Genomic DNA, 25,057 nt, shown 5'->3' on the forward strand with positions numbered 1-25,057 from the left:
TCACCTGGTGGGCCTAGGGGCTTTCTAATACCTAGGTGCTGAGTTGTAGAATTGACTGCACTTATTAGCAAAACTTACCCCAAAGGCCTTAATTTATTGGCCATTAAAATGGGCAAGGCATTGTGCTACGTTGAAATAAGTTATTCCCTTTACTTCTTAAAGCAAACCCCTACATAGAGAGGACTCGCATTTTTTTGCAGATGAGGAAACCAATACTCCAAGAAGTTAAGTAAATGTGAGATCTAGGAAGGATTTGAGTCCAGATACTCCCCTGGCACACCTAGCCTCTAAGCTACATTGCTTTCCTTGTGCAGTTTCATACCTGAGCATCATCTCTTCTCCCAATCACTTGGAGCAAGAATAAGAGGCATGCAGAGGAAGATTTTCAGTAGAATCAAAGCCACAATGCAAAGTCCTCTATATCATAGAGTGAACTTCAATTTGTGATCATATTTGCTCTATGTCTGAAAACATGATATGATTAACTTTCGTGGTGCTTAAGACAAGTTTGAGAATACAAAATGGGAAATAAAATCCAGGAATATTTTCCCACTGGAGAATTTCCCCCTGGGGAATGTAGCCAATGCCTCTGCTTTACCCCGAGCAATAGATTATTTAAAAATTTTTAAAAATACGGACAACAAAAATGTGAGTCTGCTTAATTAAGAGAACATCTGCATGGTAGAAGTTTATTTTATTTATCTCCCAGGTGAATTCCAAGAGGCAAAAAATCACTACCAAGGTTGGCCAAAGCAGATAGTGAACATTATAGGTTTTTAGTGAGGTTCTGGGTTCTACTGGCTTTATCTGACTGCATTAAGACACATACACATGCCAACGTAAAGAAACAACATATACTACACTAACTGCACAGAGACCTCGAGACCTCATTGTTGGAACATTAACCATGATTATTATAATATTTTCACAGTTTTGCAAATGTGATAATACAATGACATTATAGGAGGACGAGAGGGAACAGGAAGAGGAGAAAGTAGAAGATGGGCTTAATTAAGTATTCCTTGCTACTGGTGTGAACAAGGACGAAACGCAGACACCATGTGCAACACAGATACTAATTCACAGAGTGAGCGAGTTAATTTACCGACGCAGACTCCCTGTAAAATTCCTCTGTTACGATTCAGTTATTTCTTTCCTGTATGTAATCAAAATATCATCATGATGAATGCCTTGAGTCTTTTTGGGGGGGGAAAAAAAGCAGCAGTAGCTCTGAATACGAGAGATTACCTTTGTGTATAATACACATAACTCTTTAGTATCCATGAGGTAACCTATGCCTAACAATAAAGATCTTTTGATACTATGGATTGTAACTTTCGTCAGTTCCTAATAACCGTTCTTTTGGAAGATTTTAAGTTTCTTAAACAACACACAGTTTATGTGAAATATAAGAATTAACGTACACTCTCATGGTCAGATTCAGGGACACAATGCACTACCTGAATCTGGAAACACATTTGCTCCTTGCTGCATAGAAGTTGCACATAAGAAACACAGGCTGCATTTTTTTGTGATCCATGCGGTAAATATTCACAAAAATCAAGCAAACAGCTAGACATCCTTCAGCTACTAAAATGAACTCTCCCAGTCACAATGGACTTATCAACGAAATCAAAGCCCTGATGGTTGCATCAAAACCATGCTGGCAGAGTTAGTGCTGAAAAGGGCTGCTTGCGAAGACCACAATGAAAGCACTGGGATTCATGGGTTTTCCACTTGTTTTTCTAAGAGATGGAGACTATTCTACCTTCACATGGCTTTTCTCTACACTGATGCATTTCAGGCTTCAAATGAAAACAATCATCCTTCAGGGGAAAGTGGAGAAATGCTTTTCTGGAGTTTCTGATCCTGGAGACAACTTGCTATGGGTCCTTAAGGCAAATGCCAGGAGTCAAAGAAATTGGAGAACAGTCTCAGAATGTAAACAATAAAATTGCTGACCAAGGAGTTCTATCCGGGGATGAAAATTCCTTGCAAAAAGATCTATCTTGAGAGTACCAGCTTCTTGGTTTTTGAAGTTCCTGGGAATTTTATGTCCTAGAAGCACGGTACATTTTTTTCCTTTGCAGAGACTTTCTGTAGTGGATAAAATTTCATGATGTTGCTTAAAACAAAACAAAACAAAACAACACCCCCCCCAACAAAACAAAACACCAATCCAGCAAAGAGAAGCTACTCAAATACTAAGCAGTTTGGAGGTTTGTTTTTGTTTAAGTTTCATATTTTACTTTTGTGGTTGGCATAGGGAAAACCAAACTGAGAAATCATGATGTTGGAGTATTTTAAGGGCATGCTGTCGTAGATACTAACAAGCTTATTTATACAGTAAGACCGCTGCAGAAAGTGCTCAGCTCGATGCCACATTCCAGGATAGCCACCGTTAGACTCTTTTTCTAAATTGCCCATGTTTACAGGTTTCACAAATACCCCTGAAGTCTTCCCGGTGTTCTTGGCAATGATAAAATTCATGGCAATATCATCACAGTTCTGGATTTCATCTATCAAGGCATGGACAGCAGCCGGTTGCCTCTGAAACAGGTCAAGGTATTTGCTATTGAAGAAGGAGGCTCCAATCAGCACCATAGAGTACTGGTCGCCATTTCCAAACCCTGGTGTTTGCAGTTCAAACCCTCCATAACTGTAGACACCTGATGATGTAGATACATGCTTTCTAGGAACAAATCCTACAATTTGATCAGGAAATTGCTGAAAAGGTGGAAAAAGAACAATTAAGGGTGGCATTTCTTGAGAGCAGACATGGTGAGAAAGGCAATGATTTATTACAGAGATAATTAAACTGACATACCAATTTTATTTTATTCTTGACTTCTACATCTCAATTTCATATAACTCTGGGGACTTCATAAACCTATGCCCTGATACATTTGCAGGTCAAAATTCCATCGCAACCCAAATTGCTAACAAAATTTCTAACCTTACAAATGTTCTCTAAATTCAAACGTTCTCTGACATTAATAAAATCTAGTCACCAAAGAGTCTGGTTCTTCTAAATTTGCTTCAAAAGAAGCTGACTGTATGAATGCTATTTAATATAGGAGATAAGAAGATAAATTATTTTGAAAAGCTGTTTCAATCTCTTAGGAGCATATAAAATTGTGACTCTACGGGTAGGGTTCTACTGTTTTTCCATGTTGATTTCAATATTCCTGAAAGTCACTGTTGATCTTAAACAACGTTATATTTTTCTCTCTTCTCAGCTTGGGTGTTTCCTTTTTAAAGATACCAGTAAAATATATATATATATACATATATATATATAATGACACATCAGAATCTTTGAAGAAAGGATAGTAGCAAAACCATAAAATTAAGATGAGAGTAACTAAAACTGAAACAAAACCCAGTAAACAAGAGAAAACCAGTGAATCACAGAAAAGAAGAATTTATAGAGTTAATTTAGTTCAATCTCATAAGTAATTTGTGTTTCACTCATTTCCTGAACAGACATTAAACTAGGGACACACACACACACACCAGGCTGGGTTAAATCCCTTTCCAAACAAGTCATCATCTGGGGAGGGTATGATCCAGCTGTGTGGATAAGGAATTCCATAGTGTGAGATGGTTGTATGCACAGTTGGGTGAGCCTGTTGGAAGCACTGAGGACAGGGTGACAGCTGTGTTGCTGGGAGGCAAAGGGAATGGGCAGGGAGTCAAGGATAAAGTGTGGGGGGGCTTCAGAGAGGAAGTGCCATTGACATCATCTAGGAGAGTGAATCTGGTTCCACAGGTCCAAAGGAGGACCTCACAGGTCCAAAGGAGGAAAAGTCATAGCACGATTCAGTGGTAACCAGTGAGCACAAAGCCACGCTAGATGTCCACTCCAGCCTTGCCTGCCTCTATTCCCTGAATCACTCCACTATGTCACGTACTGATGGGACTGAACTTTAGGAATCAGGTTACCTTGGGCAATGGATTGAAACTGTTCTTGTTTATTCTTCTATGAACCCCAAAATCATATTTATCCATATTACTTGGATTTTCTAATGAAACACAGTTCTTTTATTCCCCCACCCTGCCCATCCCTGACATTTAAGGTAAATTGATTTTTTTTTACCTGAAATAGAAATTTCACAGCTGGAATGTTATGTTAGAATTTTTTTGCTTAAGAAGCTTTATTTACAGGGCTGGAAATACTGCTGTTGGGGGAAAAAAAGGTTTTGATCTTGGCATAAAGTCAGAAACTGAAGTTTTGAGAGTGCTGATATCTGCTGAGTACCATGACCACTTACCATTAATATCTAAGGTTCTTATATAGCATGTAACTAATTAAGGAGGGTTACTGTAGCGCAAATTAGACCATTTATTGGGTAGCACAGTGTTTAATTCTTTGACATATCTTCAGAAAACTGGTGTTCAGTCCTGGTTTCTGCAACTTGTAAAAGCCAACTACTATTAGACATAACAGTAGTTCGCTTTGAAGTAGTTTGGCACCTTGAAAACATACACATACTCAGTAGCAAAGAATTGTGTTCACAGAATAGTGAACAATTTATGCCTGTTTATCCTAGCTAGGATTTAGGGGGAAAAAACAAAATAAATAAATAAATAAATAAATAAATAAAACTACCACCACAATGATGCATGTGGAATTATTACTATCACTAATTCCTAAAAAGTTGTCCCAGCAATAGGATTAAATTTTGTGGGTGTAATAAACGCTTTCATTTAAAGGAAGTTATATATAATATTAATACTTCTGTATAGAAATATACTTCTCATTTGAGACACAGATCTGTGGCCTTAAAGAAAAATATCTCTAGACTCTAGTCTTTGCTATACCAGATCATTTCCTCATTGTTCTCTGGAAGGTAGTTCTAGCTCTTCTCCCCCATATCAAATATAAATCGAATATAGATAAAAGATACCACAACTTGCAGGCTGGCTTAAATGAACACGAGACATGTTGATTACCATGCAACAAATGTATCTGTCTCTAAGATAAATCCTGTCTACACTGATTGAGATGACTCCCACAATAAACCACGCTGCCCGACTAAACCCTAGAGAAAACTTTATACTGATGAAGTCATAAAGGACAGAGCAACATTACCTGCCAAACTGAGAAAGCAAAGACAAGGTCTTGGGCACTAATTAGCGTGTCATCGTCTACCATTAACACCGCTGCAACAAAAGGAAAAAAAATTTATACACAACAGTTTGGAACTGAAAACAAAACTAGTAATGAACAACGGTGCCTAGATAGATTTATTCAAATGAATAATTTCCTGAACAAAATTGGTAAACAAGAAATGTATTTCTGGAGAGATTTGTCTAGCAGAAAAAGTGCTTATTTGAATTGTAATTGATATTAATAATTGTCTGAGGAGAAAACTATCATGCAACTCTCATCCATTACCCTAGAAACAAATGAACCTATAAACAAATAAAACTGAGCATCTTTTAAGCAAATTACCATGCTTCTGAAACTGCTCTAGATGGAAGGAAAAGGGAGGTAGCAAAAATAATACATGAAGTGTAAGCTGAATGGCATTTTACTACTTTCTGTGAAACAGTAATAATGTAATTAGATCTCATTCACATTAACCTCTTTGTCACCATTGCAAGACGTCTGTGATTTCTTCCCTATGAAACTGCTGCTTGGCACCTTGAAAACTGTCCCTTAAGTTTTCCAGAGTGCTTTCTTTTGATTTCCTCTCCCTGCTTTCTCCACATGGTCAGGACAAGCAGAAGGCCGGAAAGCCACACATCTGCCCCCCTGCTCTGGGGAGCACAGCCCAGGCCGGCTAGGACCCCAGCAGCAACTCACCAGTGGTTTCCAGTTCAGGAAAGACTTGGAGTCGATTTCTCATCCTGTTTGTTGTCTGCAGTTTGAAGATCACAGGGACAGGGTGAGGCCCTAGAGAGTTCCATAACTCATCTGGTCCCTTCTCCCCAACGTTGTTCCACACCACGATCACTTTATGCAGATATGGCACGGCCTGATAGTGATTTAAGAGTCTCAGCAAGAGATCTGTTCTGTTGTACGTCTGCATTATTAGAGTAAAGGAATCCGGGGCAGACTTGCCCTGGGATTTTATTTCCCTGCGCAACGTGAGCATCTTGTCTTCCTTGATATTTGGAAGTAAACTGGTCAAAGCCCCGGCTACAAGCAGCAGCACGAGGATGACGACCAAAGAGAAGCGAAGCACGCGAATGCCCATCACTCGCCCGGGAAGTTTGCAGATGTGGCAACACCTGGAATAGAAACCGCAATAAAATGCAGTATTAGTGCTCTCCCTAGTTACCACGTTTTTGGTTTTGCTTTTTCAAGGAGCATGGAGGTAAATCTTATTTGAGTTGATTTGCATTCAGTTCTCCCTGCCTCTTTGGTAGGGCGACTAGGCCTAAGGGAAAAATGAAAAGTGGCCGTGACTAGACCTGCCCTTCTGGGCCTGCTTGCTTTCGCGGTTGTGGACTGAAGCTCATCTACACACAAGCCAGAAGAATTGGCCGTGTATTTCTAAAATCTGCCCTCATTTTCGCATGAAGAATTTGGACTGAGGACAATCTTTTTAAATTGGGTTACCTTTCTCTTAGTACTGCACTAATCCTTTAAACTGCTTTACTATCAGTGATGTAAGAATGGTGTCTATTTAAAGTGTACAACCTGATGTTCTGATACACATCTACAGCAGGACTTTGAACAGCACAGGTTTGAACTGCATGGGCCCACTTAATATGTGGATTTTTTTCAGTAAATCAAGCCCAGGACCATCAGTGAATTTTTCTCTTATGATTTTCTTAACAACATTTCCACTTTTCTGACTTACTTTATTGTAAGAATATAGTATATAATACACATAGAAAATAAGTGTTCATCAACTATGTTATAGGTAAGGGTTCTGGTCAATGGTAGGCTATTAGTTGTTAAGTTTTGGGAGAGTCACAAGTTGTATGTGGATTTTCGACTGTGTGGGGCATTGGCCTCACATTGTTCAAAGGTCAGTTACACTCTAATGTGCAAAATTTAAAAGTACTTTTTGGTAGCAAACTTCTTCCCAAATGAAATCATAGGCAGAAGCCAAATGAAGGAAGCAGATAATAATGGTAGCAGCACCAGCAACAAACAATTATAGTGGGTTTACTACTTATCAGGCCGTCTACTATATGCTTCACATATCATGGTATGTACTTATTCACTCAGTAAAAGAAACAAATAGTTATGAGTGCTTACGGTACCAGGCACTGTTCTAGGATCTGTGAATTGAGCAATGAATAAGTTAAAGTCTCTGCTATTAGACCCAGAGGAAATAGTAGAGAGAGGCAGATGAAAAGTAAGCTCAAAGATAAGTTAGTGTAGTGGTAACAAAGAGAATACATCAGAGTAAGGGCCAGATGACCAGGGATCTTGTCAGCCAAATAGGGAGTATCGATTTTATTCTAATTGAGATGGGAAGCCATTAGAAGGTTTTGATCAGGGCAGGAACAGGATCTAGTTTATCTTTTACTACAGCCTGGATACTTGGGTTAACTATCTTATGAAGCCACTAAGAAATGGATCTGAACTCTATACCCAAGAAAATCTGCTGCCAGGGCCAGGCTGTTCCTCATTATGGGCTAAGGAATGTACTGCTTGATATAAATTCAGGCTGAATGGATGGAGGACTCTGGAGCTTCCGAATCACCCTCTCTCACAGTCCAGGAGGCTCAGAAGGTACTGTAAGCAGCTACATACTCTCCTATTCCTCACTATACCTAAAGGATCCACCTGCAAAGGTCACAGAACAGTAGGTGAACATCTGATGAACGTTGTCTGGACATTCACTGGTCACACGTTCCTGGCTGATCAGACCTCTCAGTCACGTATGTAAGAAAAGACAGAATCGACTAGGCGGTTTTACAGAGACCCAGAAGCTCTGATTCCCTAGCCTCCAACACAGTTTACTATCATCCCTGCTGCCTTCTTCTGAGCACTATCAACTTCCACTGTTACTCGGGTTTACTGCTATCATTACTATTCTGCTAGTTCTGCTTCTGATTTGACTTTACTTGCTCCTCCACAGGCCTCCATAAGCCTTCTAGGTGAGTCCTTATTGTGTATTTTGGCAGCTGAGCCTTCTTACACATCTCAGCATATATATCCTAGAGCTATTCAACTGTTCTGTTCAAGTACAAAAGCCAGAAATGAGGAGCAAGAATATTCAAAGATACCCATAAAAAGACAGAAAACAAAAATCATTTAGAAAAACCTTTAAGGGCACCTGGGTGGCTCAGTGGGTTAAAGCCTCTACCTCTTAAAAATAAACAAACAAACAAACAAACAAAAACCTCTAAGAAAAAAATAGATCTTAGAAGTGGAAAGAATGAAATACTATTCTTGATGACTTTAATGGATCCATCATTTACACTCTCTTATTTTTTTTAAAGATTTTATTTATTTATTTGACAGAAAGAGATCACAAGTAGGCAGAGAGGCAGGCAGAGAGAGAGGAAGGGAAGCAGGCTCCCCACTGAGCAGAGAGCCCAATGCCGGGCTCGATCCCAGGATCCTGGGATCATGAACTGAGCCGAAGGCAGAGGCTTTAACCCACTGAGTCACCCAGGCACCCTTCTCTTATTATCTTTAATACAATTTCTCTTCTTAGGGGGGCCTGGGTTAAGCAATTTAAGTCGGTTAAGCAACTGCCTTAGGCTCAGATCAGGATCCCAGGGTCCTGGGATCAAGCCCCCCATTGGGCTCCCTACTCAGTAGGGTATCTGCCTCTTCCTCTGCCTCTTCCCCAGCTTGTGCTCTCTCTCAAATAAATAAATTCTAAAAATCTTTAAAAATTTTCTCTTCTTAGATGATATAATAAAAGAATACTCTCATTTATTCCACAATGTAGACAAATGTGATAAAGCTGGAGGAAACTACTTACTGCTCCCTCCCAGCAGCGGTATGCCAATGGCACCAAGCCACCCTCTCTGTTTTGCATACCACTGCCTCTGTACAGTTTAGTTTTGGTTGTTGCCGTCTCCTTAGAAAAGTTCATTGTGTGTGGATGCCTATGCTCTTGACTCCACATTCTGTCATTTAACTGGGCGCGTGCAGCCAGACCGCCGTACCGCAGCCAATCCTAAAACTGTAATCTATATCTTCCCATCTCCAGATTAGATTCCCAGTGAAATCTCACTTTAATTTCCAAATGATGTTCAGCCAGCCTTTTGTTTTTCATGGAGGAGATTTAGCCGTGGTGGAATTCAAGTGACAATCCCACTCCCGTGATCATGTTTCATGTGGTAAGGAGTGTTTTGCAATTGTAGAAATGGTTTCTCCATATACAGTTCAGCAAGGACATAGAGAGACCATATGGACCATGCCTTTAACATCTCCATTTGAAGTGTATGAGAATGGGGAATGGAGAATTATGACAGGGCTAGGGGCATTGGCTCCAAGATTGGAGAGTGCATTGAGGCCTGTGCAAGCAAAGAAAAGCTTATGTATAAGATCAAGGGGATGGTCATTGTCATTCAGCAGCTCTCACTTGGCAATAGTCCAGATTTGGAAAGCAATGTTACCTTGTAGTAACCTTTTCAGAGTTTTCAAAGAATATTCTCCCCTGGACTTTCTCTGCGGCATGTTCTGTTAAGAAAAGCAATTTTATGTTTCTCCTTTTATCATGGCCTCACTCAAGATATGAATAAAATGAATTATATTTGAAGTAACCTCAGCTTATTATGATTATTTTTCAAGGACAGTAATTTAATGCTGTAGAATACTATGTTTTTCATTGCATATACCCTCTTACTAAAACAACACATACTGTTAATCTAATCAACCAAGGAAAACCCATTATGAATTAATAATCTTGGTTCAAAGGCCTTGAAAATTCTTCTAATATATTGAATCAAAAGCAGGTCTCATAAAACACATTTTTCAGTTCTGCATAAAAATGGCTAGCTATAAACACTCAGAGGAAAGAATCACCCAAAAATTGCATTAAAATATGCCCTGATTAAGATCTTTGTGTTCATTTTCTATAGCCGAGTAGGAATAGCCTATTGCAAAACTTACACCAAGGTGTTTCTAGTTTCTAAAGCAGATATGGGTAACTATCTGGCAACATTAGTGTAGAAAAAGTAATGAAATTAATTACTATAGTCTACTATAAATATAATTATGTAATTATATTTATATATAATTATGTAATTATATACCCTACTATAGCTATTGTTGAAGACACACACGAGTATTTTACTTTAACCTATACTTTTAAGTAGGATTTAGCCCCATGACCATCATAGAAATTTCCTCCTTCAGATAACTCCTAATCCCTGTTTTACCTGTATCAAAAAATGTGTTGGGAGATGTGAATAATTTATCTTTAGAAACACAGCATAAATATTTCTTATGGTATTTACTAAATAATGCAACCCAATACAATCATGTAAATTTTTAGTCTGTACAGAAAAGCAAGAAGAACAAGAATTTCAGAGACTGCAGGGCAAGCAGCAAGTCTATACTTTGAGAACAGGTGAAGTTTGGAACTCCACGGTAAGCCCTCTAGAAACAGTTTCAGATCAGTCTGGAGAATAACGATGACTCCACTGGCTATCTGGATTTCAGGTTCTAGCTTTCTTCTATTCTTTTTCCAGAGAAAGAACTTACCACCAAATTCACAGCTTTGAGCTTTGAACAGGAGATACAAGGAAGAACACATCTAGGATAGTCTACATCTTACATGGAAAGAACCAGAAGTAAATGGAGGCTCCTCCCAGTTCTTTTGCCCTCAACTCCTATGCCCTCTTCTTAAGACTTTTATTCTTTTTTTTTTTTTTGTGATTTTATTTATTTATTCATGAGAGACAGAGAGAGAGAGGGAGAAGCAGGCTCTCCACTGAGCAGGAAGCCCGATGCGGGACTCAAACCAGGACCCTGGGATCATGACCTCAGCAGAAGGCAGACGCTTAACCATCTGAGCCACCCAGGCATCCTTGGTTTGTTTGTTTGTTTGTTTGTTTTTAATGTCTGTATATATTTACTGACACCCTGTCTCATTCTAAAAAGGATCTGACAGCTTAACTAATCCTTCTCTGCCTTTCTCCAATCCATGACTACCATAGATTAAATGTGACTTTAATAAATACAGTAAATGGCAGCAAAACAAAACAAAATGTCTTCCTTCCTCTTCTCCTGATCATCTGAATCAAAGACCTCCCCAATGATATTTTTTGCATATACGTTAACTTACTAGTTCTTCATAGGTAGAGAGCATATCCTTTTAGTTATTTTCATATTGTTATTCTAGAATCTTCTACACCAGGAGTTTTCAATGGGGGGATGACTCTATCCTCTGGGTGACACATAGCAAAGACTGGAGCCAATTTCGATTGTCAGGACTGAAGTAGAGATGCTATTGAGTGGGCAGACATCAGAGTAGCTGCTAATATCCTGCAATGGACAGGACACCCCTCCAAAGGGAAGAATTATCCAGCTTCACATGCTAGTAATGTTGAGGTTGAAAACCCTGCTCTACAACTACTTTACATAACACGATGTACCTGAACATGATCAGGGAAGGACTGCTAGCCAGGTGGCCTCTGAACACCTTACCACCCTGGTTCTACTCAAACAATAAGGGGTAAAGCCACTGATCCAAAACTGCCCCAGTATTTATACACTTTACTGTACAAACATATAAGCCAAAAGACAGCTCAGAGCTCTAAGTCACTTCCTTACTTCAGAAAGAACTCAAGGTCCAGGCATGAGAAACTAGCCTTGGCTCACACACCCAGCACACCAGCAGCAGACCCAGCACACCAGCAGCAGACCCAGCACAAGAATCCAGATCTCCTGATGGCATCGTCCAGAACTCTTCCCCCTGTGTTATGGTAAATTCTGCAATGGTGTAGCAAAGTATCACCACACAAGACTGTCACTATCTGTACAATAATATAAATATTTATGCTTGGTATGCTGGAGTGTTTTTTACAACTCTGTTAAGATTTATTTAATATACCCTAAATCTCACACACTTAAAGTACAGTTGACTCTTGAATAACACAGGTATTAGGGACACCAACTACTCTACTCGGCACAATCAAAACCCACATATAACTTTTAACTCCCCCAAGACTTAACTACTAGTAGCCTACTGTTGACCAGAAGCCTTAGTGTAACACAAAAATTGGATTAACACAGTTTGTATGTTATGCGTATTATAGACTGCATACTTACAATAAAGTAAGCAAGAGAAAAGGCAATGTTATTAAGAAAATCATAAGGAAAATAAAGTCCATTTATAGCACTGTACTGTATTTATTAAAAAATACCTGCACATAAGGGACATGCACAGTTCAAACCCATGTTGTTTGAGGGTCAACTAAACACTTCGGTGGCTTTCACTGTATTCACGGGATTGTGCAACCAGCACCACACTCTAATTTTAACACATTTTCTACATCCCCAAGAGAAGCCTCAGACCCATTCATTAGCAGTCATTCCCCCCCACACCCTGTTCTCATCTCCCCCAACCTCGCCCTTCCCCACCACCAGGCAATTGCTAGTCTACTTCCTGTCTCCATAGATTTGCCTATTCTGAACATTGCATATAAATGGAATCAGATGTGTGGTTGTTGTGACCAGCTTTCTTCCCTTAGCAGAATGTCTTCAAGGTTCATCCATGTCCTCATATATATATGAAAGTACCTCGCTCATGTTTTTTTATTGCCACGTAGCATTCCATTCCCACATAGATAGAACACATTTTGTTTATCTATCAGTAGCTGGACATTTGGGTTGTTTCCCCATTTTGCTATTATGAGTAATGCTGCTTATGAACATTCATGGACAAGTTTTTTATGTGACCATGTTTTCATTTCTCTTAGGTATGTACTTGGGAGTGGAACTGTGGGGTCACCATGTCAGAAATTTTTTAACATCTGAGAGTTGAATAGCTTTTGGAAGAGCATTATTTGAGATGCTAAAAAAAATGTCTTAAATGTGGGTATAAAAGTAAGAAAGTAAATAATGCATAGTCTATAAAGTGACAGTTGCAATTCTCTAATGGGTGTCTCTAAATGGACCAAGCAATCTGAATTTTCAAAGACCCACTAGTCACTTATTTACTTACATCATCTATCCAAACTCCCTAGAAGGAAAGCTTTTGAATGAATAATCCTTTCCTCGGGGTTAGTACCTTCAGACTGAAAAAGCAACAATTATCCATACTGAAGCTGAAAACAAATATGCCAGAGCATAGTATGAACAAAGATTAGTTATGTCCTCTGACTCATAAAAGCAGAAAAGCAGCTAGCAGTCTGACGTCGTACATTGAGAAGCTGTCATTTTCATTTTGATGCCACAGATGGCAGAGGAATGATAACTATTCTGCCATTTCACTACTAGATTTGTCTCATGTCGTACAGATTGTTTTCTCCTCTGGTTCCTCCTGCAAAATATGTACTTGTTGAAAAACTGATGATTATAGAATAGAGATGCTCAGAAAAGGGCCTTCAGCTGCCAAGACGTAAAATCATCTCCGCAGTGGAATGCAGAGGCCAATTCAGAACCTGGGCTTTCCTTCTGTGAACGTGCACGAGTTGTAAGAGACAGCTATGCAACTAATGAGCAGTTTCTGACCAGGTTTATGGCATGCAGATGACACATACCACTCAATCCACAGCAAAGGGACACATGGTGCCAAATTCCAGGACTTGGCTCTTAACGATACCAACAGCCAGTGTGCCAGCCTAGGACTCCCATGTGCTGGTACATGTTATTTTCCCCACCTACAAAGCCCTTTCCTGTCCCCACCTGACGAACTCACACTCCCAGGTCCCTCCCAAGTCTCTTTCAAACATCCTCTCCCCTGCAAACACTGCTCATGCTCTCCATCCTCAGTGCTCCTGGGATCTCAGAACATGGTGCACTAGGCTTTGTTCCCAGGTATCACAACCATTGACTATGCCCCTTTTTGAATCTGACTGTATCTGGAAGGCAGTTTCCATTAGTCTTTGTCATCCAGGACAGCACCAGGCCCATTTTTTGAGTGAGTGCTGTCAACTCTGTGGTTAAATGGGGTGAGGGACTCTGTTTAAACCATCTTCAACTCCACAATGGATAAGAAATGCTTGAAACTAACAGAAAAGACTTAAATTAAATGTGAATGAAGGCCCAGTTAAGACTAGGTAGTAACCAAGAAACCAACATCTATGCAAAAGACCTGAGTTATCCCCCATTTGGTGACTAGCCAGCCAGTCAGAAATGTGGTCTCAAGCACGAGCCATGTTTCTACTTTCAGTTTTGTGGCCAAGCTACTTGATAAATAAAAACCTCCCAGAACTCTCATTTTTTTTTTAATCTTTTCAAAGATATTCTGCATTAAAATACCTTTGCACGTCCTTATTTTTATGGAAGCTCTTGGGAGAATGAGCTGATTTGCCTTGGGGGAAAATCATCACTTCCTAGATAATATTGTCCTTGTGAATTTCCCCAAACTTCAAGGAGCTAACAAAAATTAGAAGCTAGATGACTTAATCTGGCAGGCAGAATACAGGATTTAAACCAACAGAAAATAAAATATAACCTAGTTGAGAAATGAAATTTTAGATTGGGTCCAGACACTGACCAAAAAAACTCCTTAGACTTCAAGACAATTGGCAGAAAAAGAAAACTGAGAACACTGCTGCCAAATGTCATTCACTATTGCCCATAGTAAGCCTCTTCCATTAAAATTTCAAGCCACATACACTAAGAATTTACTTCCCGGCAAAACACAGAATGCCAGAAATAGCACATGAAAGGTCACTTTTCTTTACAAGTCTTTGCCAGGTGCTATCCAGCATTCTGAGAAGAGCTTTGCCTTTAGTATTTTCTACATATTCAAGAAATTCATTCTTTTCACTGTTATTTTAGAAGTGCCATGCCACTTTTCTCATCCTTTACCAACTGCTATCTTCTGCTTCCTAAATGATTTTTCCCTCACTCTTCCTCCTGGGGAACCCATCTGTTCTTACAAGGCTCTTCCTAACTCCCATCACTTTCTTCACAGGTCTAAACACATCAAAATAAGTTAACTGATTTTGTGTTACCAATAAATATTCTTTATTATTCGTATTTAGGAATAGGAAATTATTTAGGATAGGAAAACCAAGAGTAGGGACAGACTTACAGTAATAAATAATAATAGTGTCCATACTGTGGGATTCAACTTGTGATTTTGCTGTACTTAGGATCGATTGTATAGTGTTCAGAATGGATCATTTAGGTGACCACAATCTGGACCAAATGAGTCATGGATTGGCTGTTCGGATCAATACAATTCGTCTTTTCTGGTCACAGTAAAACTGGCTACATATATAAGATCACTGACAGCCAGTTTAAAGCCTGTCCTTTAGAAGGCTTAGTTCTGGCCCTCACTGCATTTTGAAATTGTAGTTCTGCAACAGTATTGCTAAAGCAGATGGATAAAGAGCTACATGTACTGCAATATCGCATTTGACTAGATAGATGCTGTGACAGGTCATTTCTCACTTCAGGCTGTAAGGAAAGAATTTCCGTACTGGGTACACAAAAGATCACGTTCTCCTGTTGGCAGCCAGGCAGAGTGAGCCATTCCTTTATAGGTAAATCAAGTCTGAATGAACACCAAGGGTAGCATTTAAAGCAGGGATAGCGGACAGTAAGTACCTGTGTTTCCACTTCTCTCTTCATTCCCACCCCTTGATTCATAGCAAAAGCTGCCCAACAGTCCTGGCTTTTTTTTTTTTTTTTTTTAAGCTCCTAAGCCTGTAAAAAGCATCAGATTCCTTTTCTATACTTTCTCAGACAGCTACTATCTATTAACTGGATTTGCTTCATTATCACTGATTTAAGAGGAAATAACACATAAGTATTATATGGAACTTTTTTTTTTTAAGTACCTCCTCCTTTAATCCAGCCATTTGTTACTGAGAGAGACAGCAAGGTCCTCTCTACCCTCAAAGCGCCCAGCTTATGTTACATAAAACTATGCAAGATGAGAGTTCACTTTAGCCTTGGATCTTTCTCCTGGAATTGCCAATTAATTGCAGCTATGATGAAGATAATGGTGACGATGATGTTTGGAGAGGACCAATTCCAGGGACATGTATTAGGGCAGGAGTAGGAAAGGCCTTATTTCTAAGAGGAACATCCATGACTTGTAAGGATCCAAGGAGTCAATGCATCCTTAGAAGAAAGCCTAGAAATAGAAAAGCATTTTTAGCTCAGTACAGTGCCATGCAAAATTAGTTCCAGAAATGGGTCAAAAGAAACCAAGTACATCTGCAAATATATTACTTTTACCATTCTAGCATAATAGAGTTTTTCATCTGAACTTCTGTTTCAGTCACAGGAAAACGGAGAGAAGGCAAGATTGTTAGGCAACGGATCTCTGGAATATTCTATGGAAACTTCTCTTTTAGAAAACAGTGGTGTTCAGCAATAAACTCACATTCCAAAATTGCTAAGAGAAACAGATTTCATACATATGAGTTATAATTTATAAATAGTTTCAGATATCATACCTACATCAAAGCAATCCTGGCTCATACAAGCTTTCTAACTATTAGAGGAAGGTCCGAATCCCCATGGCAAATATCCACCAGTCAACAAACATTTAGAGGTACTTACCCCGTGCCCAGCACTGTCAGGCACTAGGGATGGTGACGCAAAGAGAACCCAGTTCCTGCCCTCACAGAGCTTAGCAATAGTAATGAAAACTGTCAGACCTCTGCCACCTGTGTGTTATATAATATCTCAAATCATTAAGGTTTCAAATCTTAAGAGACAAGGAAATTAAAATATATCCACCCCATTTTAGAGATGGGATGGCGGAGATTGAGACTATGAAGTGATTCTCCCTGAGCCACAGAAAGAGTGGTTGGTCACACCAAACTCCACACTTTTGCCACTTTGTATTTTCAGTGTCTTGTGTAGTCTCTTATCTTCACCTTTGTTCTAGTCTATAAGAATATTTCAACTTTATGGGTATTGGCTTTATTCCATATGCTGAACTATTTCAATGGGTAAGACTAAAGGAGGCCTTAAAGAGTTTTCTAACAGACCCTGGCTCAAGTTTTCCAAGGACACAAGAGTATCTCTAGAGGAAATAATTTTTCTTAGAGAAAAATATTGGTAGTACACTCATGTGCACAGCAGCATTGTTCGCAAGAGCCAAAACGTGGAAGCAATCCAATATCCATTAACAGAAGAATGGCTAAGCAAAGTGTGGTATATAAGTACAATGAAATAGTCTTTAGCCTTTAAAAGGAAGAAAATTCTACCACATGCTATACCATGGATGAACCTCGAGGCTATTATGCTAAGTGAAATAAACCAGTCACAAAAAGACAAACTGATATGAGGCATCTAAAGATTCACAAGAGACAAAAAGTAGAATGGTGGTTGCCAGGGGCTGGGGGGAGGGGGAAATGGTGAGTTGGTTGATGAGTGTAGCATTTCCGTTCTGCCAAATGAAAAAGTTCTGGAGAATGGCTGCTCAGCAATGTAAATATTCTGAATACTCTGAAACTACACACTTAAAAATGGTTAAGATAGCAAATACTATGTTATGTGTATTTTACCCCAATTTTTAAAAAACAAACAAACAAACAAAATCCCATACTGGTACTTACCTCATTATGATAAAGTTTTAACTTTTTAAAAAATTTTCTTAATGGCTTCTGTAATTGATAGGAACAGGATCTCTTGGTGCTATTAGGGGAAATCAAAGATTTTTCTGTGATGTTTTTGTCAACCATCAGGAAATTTTTAAAAATGCTTTCAATGCCATGGCCTATACGCTTCAGATTATTTTTAGAAATTAAAATGAGTTACTCTGTGTTCTAAAAATTACAGTTAGGCAGTGAGATAGGTAAAGTCTTCCTGTGAGCCTGGAGCTAACCTTGCTATGTTTTGTGTTCACCTCTGGGAAGTATACAGAAGCAGAATAAACTCATATCATCCCACCTGTCTGATGTGTTTTTACATTTGAAAACTATATGCCATATATATGTACCATGGAGGAAAACCTTGGAATGCATTAGCAATTTACCCTGACACTCGATTTCTAGATTTTTAAGAATCTGTAGTTTTATCCACCATCACAGCTTCTTTATTCAGTCAAGGTTCACAGGGCATTCAATTTGAAGCATCCAAAAAATCATGGGGTCTAAAATAGGGCTGCAGTTAAATACCAGGGTTGATTACTAAGGAATGACAGATGGCATCCTTCCTATTCCTTACTGATGACTGCCTGAAAGGAGCTGGAACCCTAACTGGAGATAAGCGTCTGCCCCTTCATCCGCTCTGCATTCATTTCTCACAGTCCTCAATCACATGTTTTAGAAGCTGGGTTTTTTTCCATCGTATAGTCTGCCTAGTTAATGTAATGCAGTTAACTAGTAGAAAATGATCTAAGCAAATATTTCAAAGTTCAGGGTAGAAATCCATTTATTAATTTTAAAATGTTTATTACAATATCTATTTTTATGACCTAAGAAACCCCTTTTAATCTTTTAAGACAAGAAAGAATTAAGAATTATGATTGGAATCTTTCAAAATCCTGCATCTGTGATGACCATCTGAATTGAGCTGAAGAATCCTTTTCGATTTTCCAAAATAATGTTCTTTCATGAAACAAGTTATCTGAAGGGGCAACAAGATGGCTGGGACAAAAGGCTTGGTATATTATCAAGACTCACTGAGTGACAGTTCTCTCCCTGTGATACACCAAGGGCTTACCTAGTGCACATCTGAAACATCACACAATTCTAAAATCCTAGACTGATTTGCCTGTCACCCCGTCTCCTCACATCAGCTGCTTCTTCCCATAAAATTCTTCCAGGGAAAGAATTTGGACTTAACTGGCTTTATAATTATTTTCCTCCTCCCACCCTGTACCAGCACAGAGCATAGCAGATAGTAGAAACTCATTAAATGACTCCTGAATGAAACAAACTAACTTTAACTTTGATATGACAATATATATATTGGTCAACATATATGGACGAAATATTTCAGAATGAAAAAAGAAGTGAAATGCAAACATTTCCCACTTGTAGAACTTTTCCTCACTAACTAGTGTTCAATTTGTTTCCAAAAAAATGCCTTTAGTATCAAAGTCACTAATTATGTCATCTAAGACTGAAAGATGTGAAGTGCCATCATCACTTTTTGAAAGGAGAAGACCCTCACGGGAATATCTATATCTCTGAGGGTGGGGTGTGGGGCAATTTGGGAGTCCCAGGAAACCAATATAACTGAAATTAAACTTCAATTTCTCCAACTTATTTCAAAAGTATTTGAAAGGAGTAATGGGGTAATGCAGATTTCTCCATAAACCAGCTGAGCAATTTCTCATTCATAGCAATATGGAATAAAATGCAGAATTCATTTTCAGAGGTGGAATGCAAAAATACAGGCTCAAACTGCAGCTGACCTTGATGAATTAAGAAAATACGGAAAATCAGTTACTGAAATTTGGCTATTTCTCTAGATCTCCCACCCCTCCCCAGTTACATCATATTGAAATAAAGCTGTTTTGGAGAAAAACCCAATTACCATGGAAATATTTATCTTTAACCTAGTTTGCACCTACTTAATATTTCCCCAGCAGTGCAGGAGAGTAAAATTCAAAGTCTATGGCTCATATAAAAGCCTCCTAAAAAAAATAAGTAAATTCTACTAATTGAAAATAGTTCTATGTTTAAAATAATAAAACCTAGGCCAAGAAAGGCAAAAATACTCTTCACAGAACTTAATTTCTGGAATCTAGCTGTTTTACACAGCAGTTTTCGTTAACATGAACACTGAAAAAAATTACATTTTCCCAAAAATAAAGACAACGAATCACTACCCCATTCACACAAAGTTCCAAGAACGAGAGTAAAACATGTATAGATCCTCACTGCAAAACATTTTTTAACACGAGGGCATTTGCTATATCCCTACCTCGAGTGCAGAAGATTGCAGCGGGGCCAGCCGATTTATTTGCTTGCAGCCTGGTGCTCATAGAACGGAAGGGGCGTCTCGCTCGCTCATTTTCTGTTTGTTTGTTTTTGTTGTTGTTGTTTGTTTGTTTTCTAAACCCAGCCGCGTGCAAACCGCCCTGCCTCACGCGCTGAGCGGTTAACCTGAAAAACACACCGCCCGCAAAGTGAGCGCCTGAAGCAGGGGACAGTCCCCCGGTGGCCGCCCCTCCCTCCCGGTGACGCTACACTTCCTGTTAGACTAAAAGGCAGTTCCCAAGAAGCTCGGTTTTGTAGTTTCCAGCCCACTTCCAAAAAAGCCAGTCCTCCTTCTCCCCCATTTCTTCCCCAAGGTAACAACTTTTAATCATTCACGTGACGGGCCACCTGACCTAATCCCAACAATTTTCCGGAAAGGCGCCCGCAGGAACGTTCCAACGACTGTGGGTTCCCGGGACAAGCCCGAGAGCTCGCCTCTCTGCGCCCCGCGCATCCTCGCGCCCCACCGGCGGGTCGGCTCCCTCAGCACCTCCCTCAAAGGCGCAGGGAGGGTCTGACAAGAATTACAGCCGCGGCTGCGGCCCCCGGGATGACCTGGAAGTGAAGGGGACCTGCACGAACTCGAGAGTTTTGAGGGGCTCGCGGATTGAGACTGTCCGGGAGGCGATGCCTTACCCAAACCTCAATTCCAACGCGGTCTCTCTGAGGGGTTTCCTTTAAAGGGCTTCTCCTGGATTCATTTAACATTGTTTCGGAAGGCATGTATTGATTGCCTCACACTTGGCCGTAAGGGAAGGCCAGGCTCTGTTTTCGGGGGACTGGCGTACCAGGACTTGGGTGCACCCCGAGTTCCCCCGGCAAAACCATCACTTGCGCTTCCTGCAGACTGGCGGCTGCAGTACAGGTTGCCGCCTGGGTTCTAAAGCATTGCCATCTCGGACCCCGGGATTTAAAAATGCCAATAGGGGGAAATGGCGAAAGGGCAGGCGCTGGACGCCCGCGCATCCGGGAATATCAGTGGTAGGCGGTCAGGGTGGGCGAGAGCGGGCCTTCAGCCTCCCAGCCATCCCAGTCTGTGGGCCGCCACCTTTGGATTTTATTCGTGTCTGCATCGCAGGGGGGGCTCACGAACTACCCAGCAGTTGCCACCTTTTTCTGCCCCGTTACCTCTTAGCAGCTCCCACCCCGCCCCCGCCGTAAGCCCCGCCTCCCCCGCCGCGCTGGCTCCGCCCCCGGCCCCGCCTCTCCCTTTCGCGTCCCAGGACGCGTTGCGCGGCCCGGGCCGGAAGTCGGCGAGTTCCCGGGTGTGTGTCTGTGTCTGTCTGTGTCTCGAAGCGGCGCGCGGCCCGGGACAAACGCTGGGGAATCCCGTCTGAGGCGTCACCACTGTCACTGCCATCACCCACGGATCCACTTCTAGAGGGGAGTAGACCCGGCCTTTCGCCGGGCGGAGAAGATGTTGCCCCTGTCCATCAAGGACGATGAATACAAACCACCCAAGTTCAATCTGTTCGGCAAGATTTCGGGCTGGTTTAGGTGCGGGGTGCTCTTTTTGCGGGAAGGGGGTATCCGGTCGAAGGGGAGAAGGCCCAGACCTAAGGATGGCCCGAGGTCCAGGGCGGGAGCGTCAGGGACAGCTTCCTTCGCTGTGAGGAAAGGAGCGTTTGGACTGGGAGGGTCTTGAAAGGGCACCCAACCTCCGGGTCCTGGCACCGCTTTGACTCCCGCCTCTTCTCCACTTTTATCACTCCCAGGTCTATCCTGTCGGACAAGACGTCCCGGAACCTGTTTTTCTTCCTGTGCCTGAACCTCTCTTTCGCTTTTGTTGAACTACTCTACGGCATCTGGAGCAACTGGTAACCAAAAGGGAAAAGCAGGGCGGAAGCAGGGGGTGGGGGAGACGAAGCCCTGTTTGCTTAGTGCCACGTAGCTCCTCACCAGGAGGTTCAGGTCTTGCCTTTGCCATTCAGCTCTGCTGCTGAGTGGCTTTCTCAATTCCACACCAATCTGGAAAGGCTACGTTGAAGATCCGGGGCCCATCGAGTGCAGTAGCATTAAGATTTGGGTCCCGCCCTCCCACCCCTCCCGTCAAACAGCAGTGACAAGTCTCCTTCATTTTGGCTGATAGTCCTCCTTGACTACAAACCTTAGCTTTGCTCACTTTCTTGAAATCGGGAGAAACCTGTTTCCTGCCTCTTTGGGGGTGGGAGTGTTCCTTGCTTCCCTCGTGGGGGAGTGGCATTTGGTTTTCACCCTTAAGATTCCGAGAGGGAATATCTGAGATGTTCAGCTTAATTTATTAGGTCTTGGGGTGGGAAAGGGCTTTATAAAGGGTATACCCAGAGAAATATGTTACAACTGTCTCTTGATTTTCCTCTTGATTTTGACTGCAGTAGAAAATCCCATATAGTTTTCTACAAACTTACATCTCTTGAATTGATGGGTTTGTATGTGCCATCTTTGGGTTTGTTTGGTTTTGAAACTTCTTTAGGAAGAGTAAAATTCAGGGATTCTGTAAGTGAAGCACTGTTTGGGTATTTGTTGTTGAATAACGTAGGGGCTTGTAAAATTCTTCAGCTAACAATAAGGTCATTACACTTCTAAGTGTGCTGAGTGCTCTTTAAATCTCACACTCATATGAGAATCTGATAAAAACCAACACTTAAAATTTTATATAAAATTTCAGGGTGATACTGTGTTCCTTGAAATACCTCTTGAACCGCAGCTTAAGAACCCATGCCATTTATGCTTTATTTTCTGTTAATTAGAGTTAGTCTTTTTTCCTTAGTCCATTTTCAGAGAGACTTTCTGTCCTTGATCTTAATCTCTATTAAGAATGAACAATGACATTAAATAAGATCACCATTTTTTGTGACATTTACATTTTTGTGTGAAAAAGTGGACTTCTTTTCAGTTCAGATGTCAACTCAATTTTATAAAAAATACTCAGTACATTATGAAGGTTATTGATTTAGTCACCTCTTTAAAAGGCACATTGAAAGATAATAAAATCTTAGTATACATAATAACCACTTTAAATTTTTGGGGAAGCTGATATAGGTATCCTATAATAGGACTGTCCTTCGATATATTGTGTATAGTAAAAGCACTATGATGTATTGTAAATCAAACTTTATTATAAATATACAGTATTTATAATTTATTTTTCTCTTCTTAAATTATGCCAAATCGTGGCATATGTACTAACTGTATCAAGACTATAACTTGGTTTGCATATGTACACTTTAGCTACAGTTACTTTATATTATAATACACTGTGGCCTTCCATGCATAAATTACTGTGTGAAATGTCTTGATCAAGGAAATAATATTTGAAGTGCCTAAACCACTTGTTTCATGGAAAGTTAAGTGTAAAGTGAATTTTTTATCTGTAGAGGTCTATTGAGGAAATTATAGTTGACCTTTGAACAACATGGGGATTGGAGCGTGAACCTTGTGCAGTCAGAAATCTGTGTATAATTTTTGACTCCCCCCAGAACTTAACTTCAAATAGCCTACTATCAGCCATAAGCCTTAGCGATAACATGAACAGTTGATTAATATGTATTTTGTATGTTATATGTATTATGCATTGTATTCTTAAAATAAAGTAGGCTAAAGAAATCTTATTAAGAAAATAATAAGGAAGAGAAAATACATTTATGGTACTATAATGTATGGAAAAATATCTGCGTACAAGTGGACTCCAGCAGTTCAAGCATGTGTTGTGCATAGATCAACTGTACTAAAAACCATTGTTTTCCAAGTCATTTGTCTACATGCATCGGTACACAAGAAAAACATCAGTGGTACATGACTTTTTCTTCTGCCCTTTAGTGGCTTGTTCTCCTGACCTTAGGATCTCTTTTCCTCCAGTTTACTCTCTCTGATTATGTTGTTTTATCTTCCACATTTGAAATCTAGCTCTGAACTAGTATTTGTCATACCTAAATCATTTAGTAGGTATTCATCATTATGTTAACTTCCATATCCATAACCACTTATTACCTAATACTAATTTTTTTTTAAGGATTTTATTTATTTGATAGACAGAGATCACAGGTATGCAGAGAGGCAGGCAGAGAGAGAGGAAGGGAAGCAGGCTGCCTGCTGAGCAGGGAGCCCGATGCAGGGCTCGATCCCAGGACCCTGGGATCACAACCTGAGCCCAAGACAGAGGCTTTAAACCACTGAGCCACCCAGGCGCCCCCTAATACTAATTTTTATCAGAGGATTGAGAGTCCAATACGTAGCTGTTGAAGCGTTGGCATATTTATAAATTGCTTGGGCCTTTTCATAATCTGGATTTCTATGTCTTATTCAGATATTACAGTTTTTAGTCCCTTCTGTTGACTAATCAACAGTTTCTTTATTTGACTAGATTATCTCTGTTCCTGAAGTTTCAATTACATTTTAAGTTACTTGAAAAACCTCACCAAAATTTATTTTATCGTAGTCATTTTTGTGTTCATTTTCATTCTATAAAAATTAAGCTTCAAGATGTGAACATGAAATGTCAGTTTTTTTCTATTATGGAATTAAAAGATGGATAAAACATGCTCTCTCTTCACAAATAAAGGTTTATGGAAACAGTTGAACTAGTTGCAAAAAATGTTAAATAGTTGTGTTTTTTATTTAGAGACTTTTTTTTTTAATTATTTTTTTTCAGTGTTCCAAAATTCATTGTTTATGCACCACACCCAGTGCTCCATGTAATACGTGCCCTCCATAGTACCCACCACCAGTCTCACCGCACCCTCCACCCTGCCCCCTCCAAAACCCTCAGTTTGTTTCTGAGTCTACAGTCTCTTCTGGAGACTTTATTATTTAAAGGAAGAACTTAGGCCATTTGGTTAGGTGTCTCATTCAGTTAGGCGTCTGCCTTTGGCTCAGGTCCCCTGACCTCAGGGTCCTAGCATCAGGCTCCCTGTTCAGTGGGAAGTCTGCTTTTCTTTCTCCCTCTGTGTGCATGCGTTTTTTTTTCCTCTCTCTCTCCCAAATAAATAAATTAATCTTAAAAAAAAAAAAAAAAGAAGAAGAAGAACTTATGGTTGGTTTATATTTTTGATGGTGGGAATGTGTCATCAGTGGAAGGATAGCT

At 40.1% G+C, this 25,057-nt stretch overlaps 2 protein-coding genes across 4 annotated transcripts in view; one reads left to right on the forward strand and one right to left on the reverse strand.

Annotated features, from left to right (window-relative positions):
* Positions 1-662: 662 nt before the first annotated feature.
* On the reverse strand, positions 663-20,310 carry EXTL2 (exostosin like glycosyltransferase 2). Of its 2 annotated transcripts, XM_059375518.1 has the most exons (5): positions 19,940-20,310; positions 17,623-17,701; positions 5,813-6,240; positions 5,096-5,166; positions 663-2,727 (listed from the first exon to the last, which is right to left on the reverse strand). In XM_059375518.1, exons 2-5 carry the CDS (start codon positions 17,625-17,627, stop codon positions 2,239-2,241), a joined length of 993 nt encoding a protein of 330 aa, XP_059231501.1. In that variant the 5' UTR covers positions 17,628-17,701; positions 19,940-20,310; the 3' UTR covers positions 663-2,238. The 2 variants fall into 2 exon arrangements, with proteins under 2 accessions (XP_059231501.1, XP_059231502.1); XM_059375519.1 differs by lacking the exon at positions 17,623-17,701.
* A 910-nt stretch (positions 20,311-21,220) lies between these two features.
* SLC30A7 (solute carrier family 30 member 7) overlaps positions 21,221-25,057 on the forward strand; it is an 88,367-nt gene continuing 84,530 nt past the window's right edge. For both annotated transcript variants that reach the window (XM_059375521.1, XM_059375522.1), the window contains exons 1-2: positions 21,221-21,492; positions 21,711-21,812. In XM_059375521.1, the coding sequence (XP_059231504.1) occupies positions 21,413-21,492; positions 21,711-21,812 (182 nt within the window). In that variant the 5' untranslated portion in view covers positions 21,221-21,412. The remainder of the gene's footprint in view (positions 21,493-21,710; positions 21,813-25,057) is intronic.

This window comes from Mustela nigripes, chromosome 14 (genome assembly GCF_022355385.1).
Source record: "Mustela nigripes isolate SB6536 chromosome 14, MUSNIG.SB6536, whole genome shotgun sequence".
NCBI classification, from domain to species: Eukaryota; Metazoa; Chordata; class Mammalia; order Carnivora; family Mustelidae; genus Mustela; species Mustela nigripes.

What these genes read in the sequence shown, in the direction of transcription:
- EXTL2 (XM_059375518.1), bottom strand. An exon ending in TCCTGAACTGGAAACCACTG is followed by an intron (nt 5,167 to 5,812) that starts GTGAGTTGCTGC and finishes CTTTTGTTGCAG; the next exon opens with CGGTGTTAATGGTAGACGAT. An exon ending in TTGCTTTCTCAGTTTGGCAG is followed by an intron (nt 2,728 to 5,095) that starts GTAATGTTGCTC and finishes CCACCTTTTCAG; the next exon opens with CAATTTCCTGATCAAATTGT.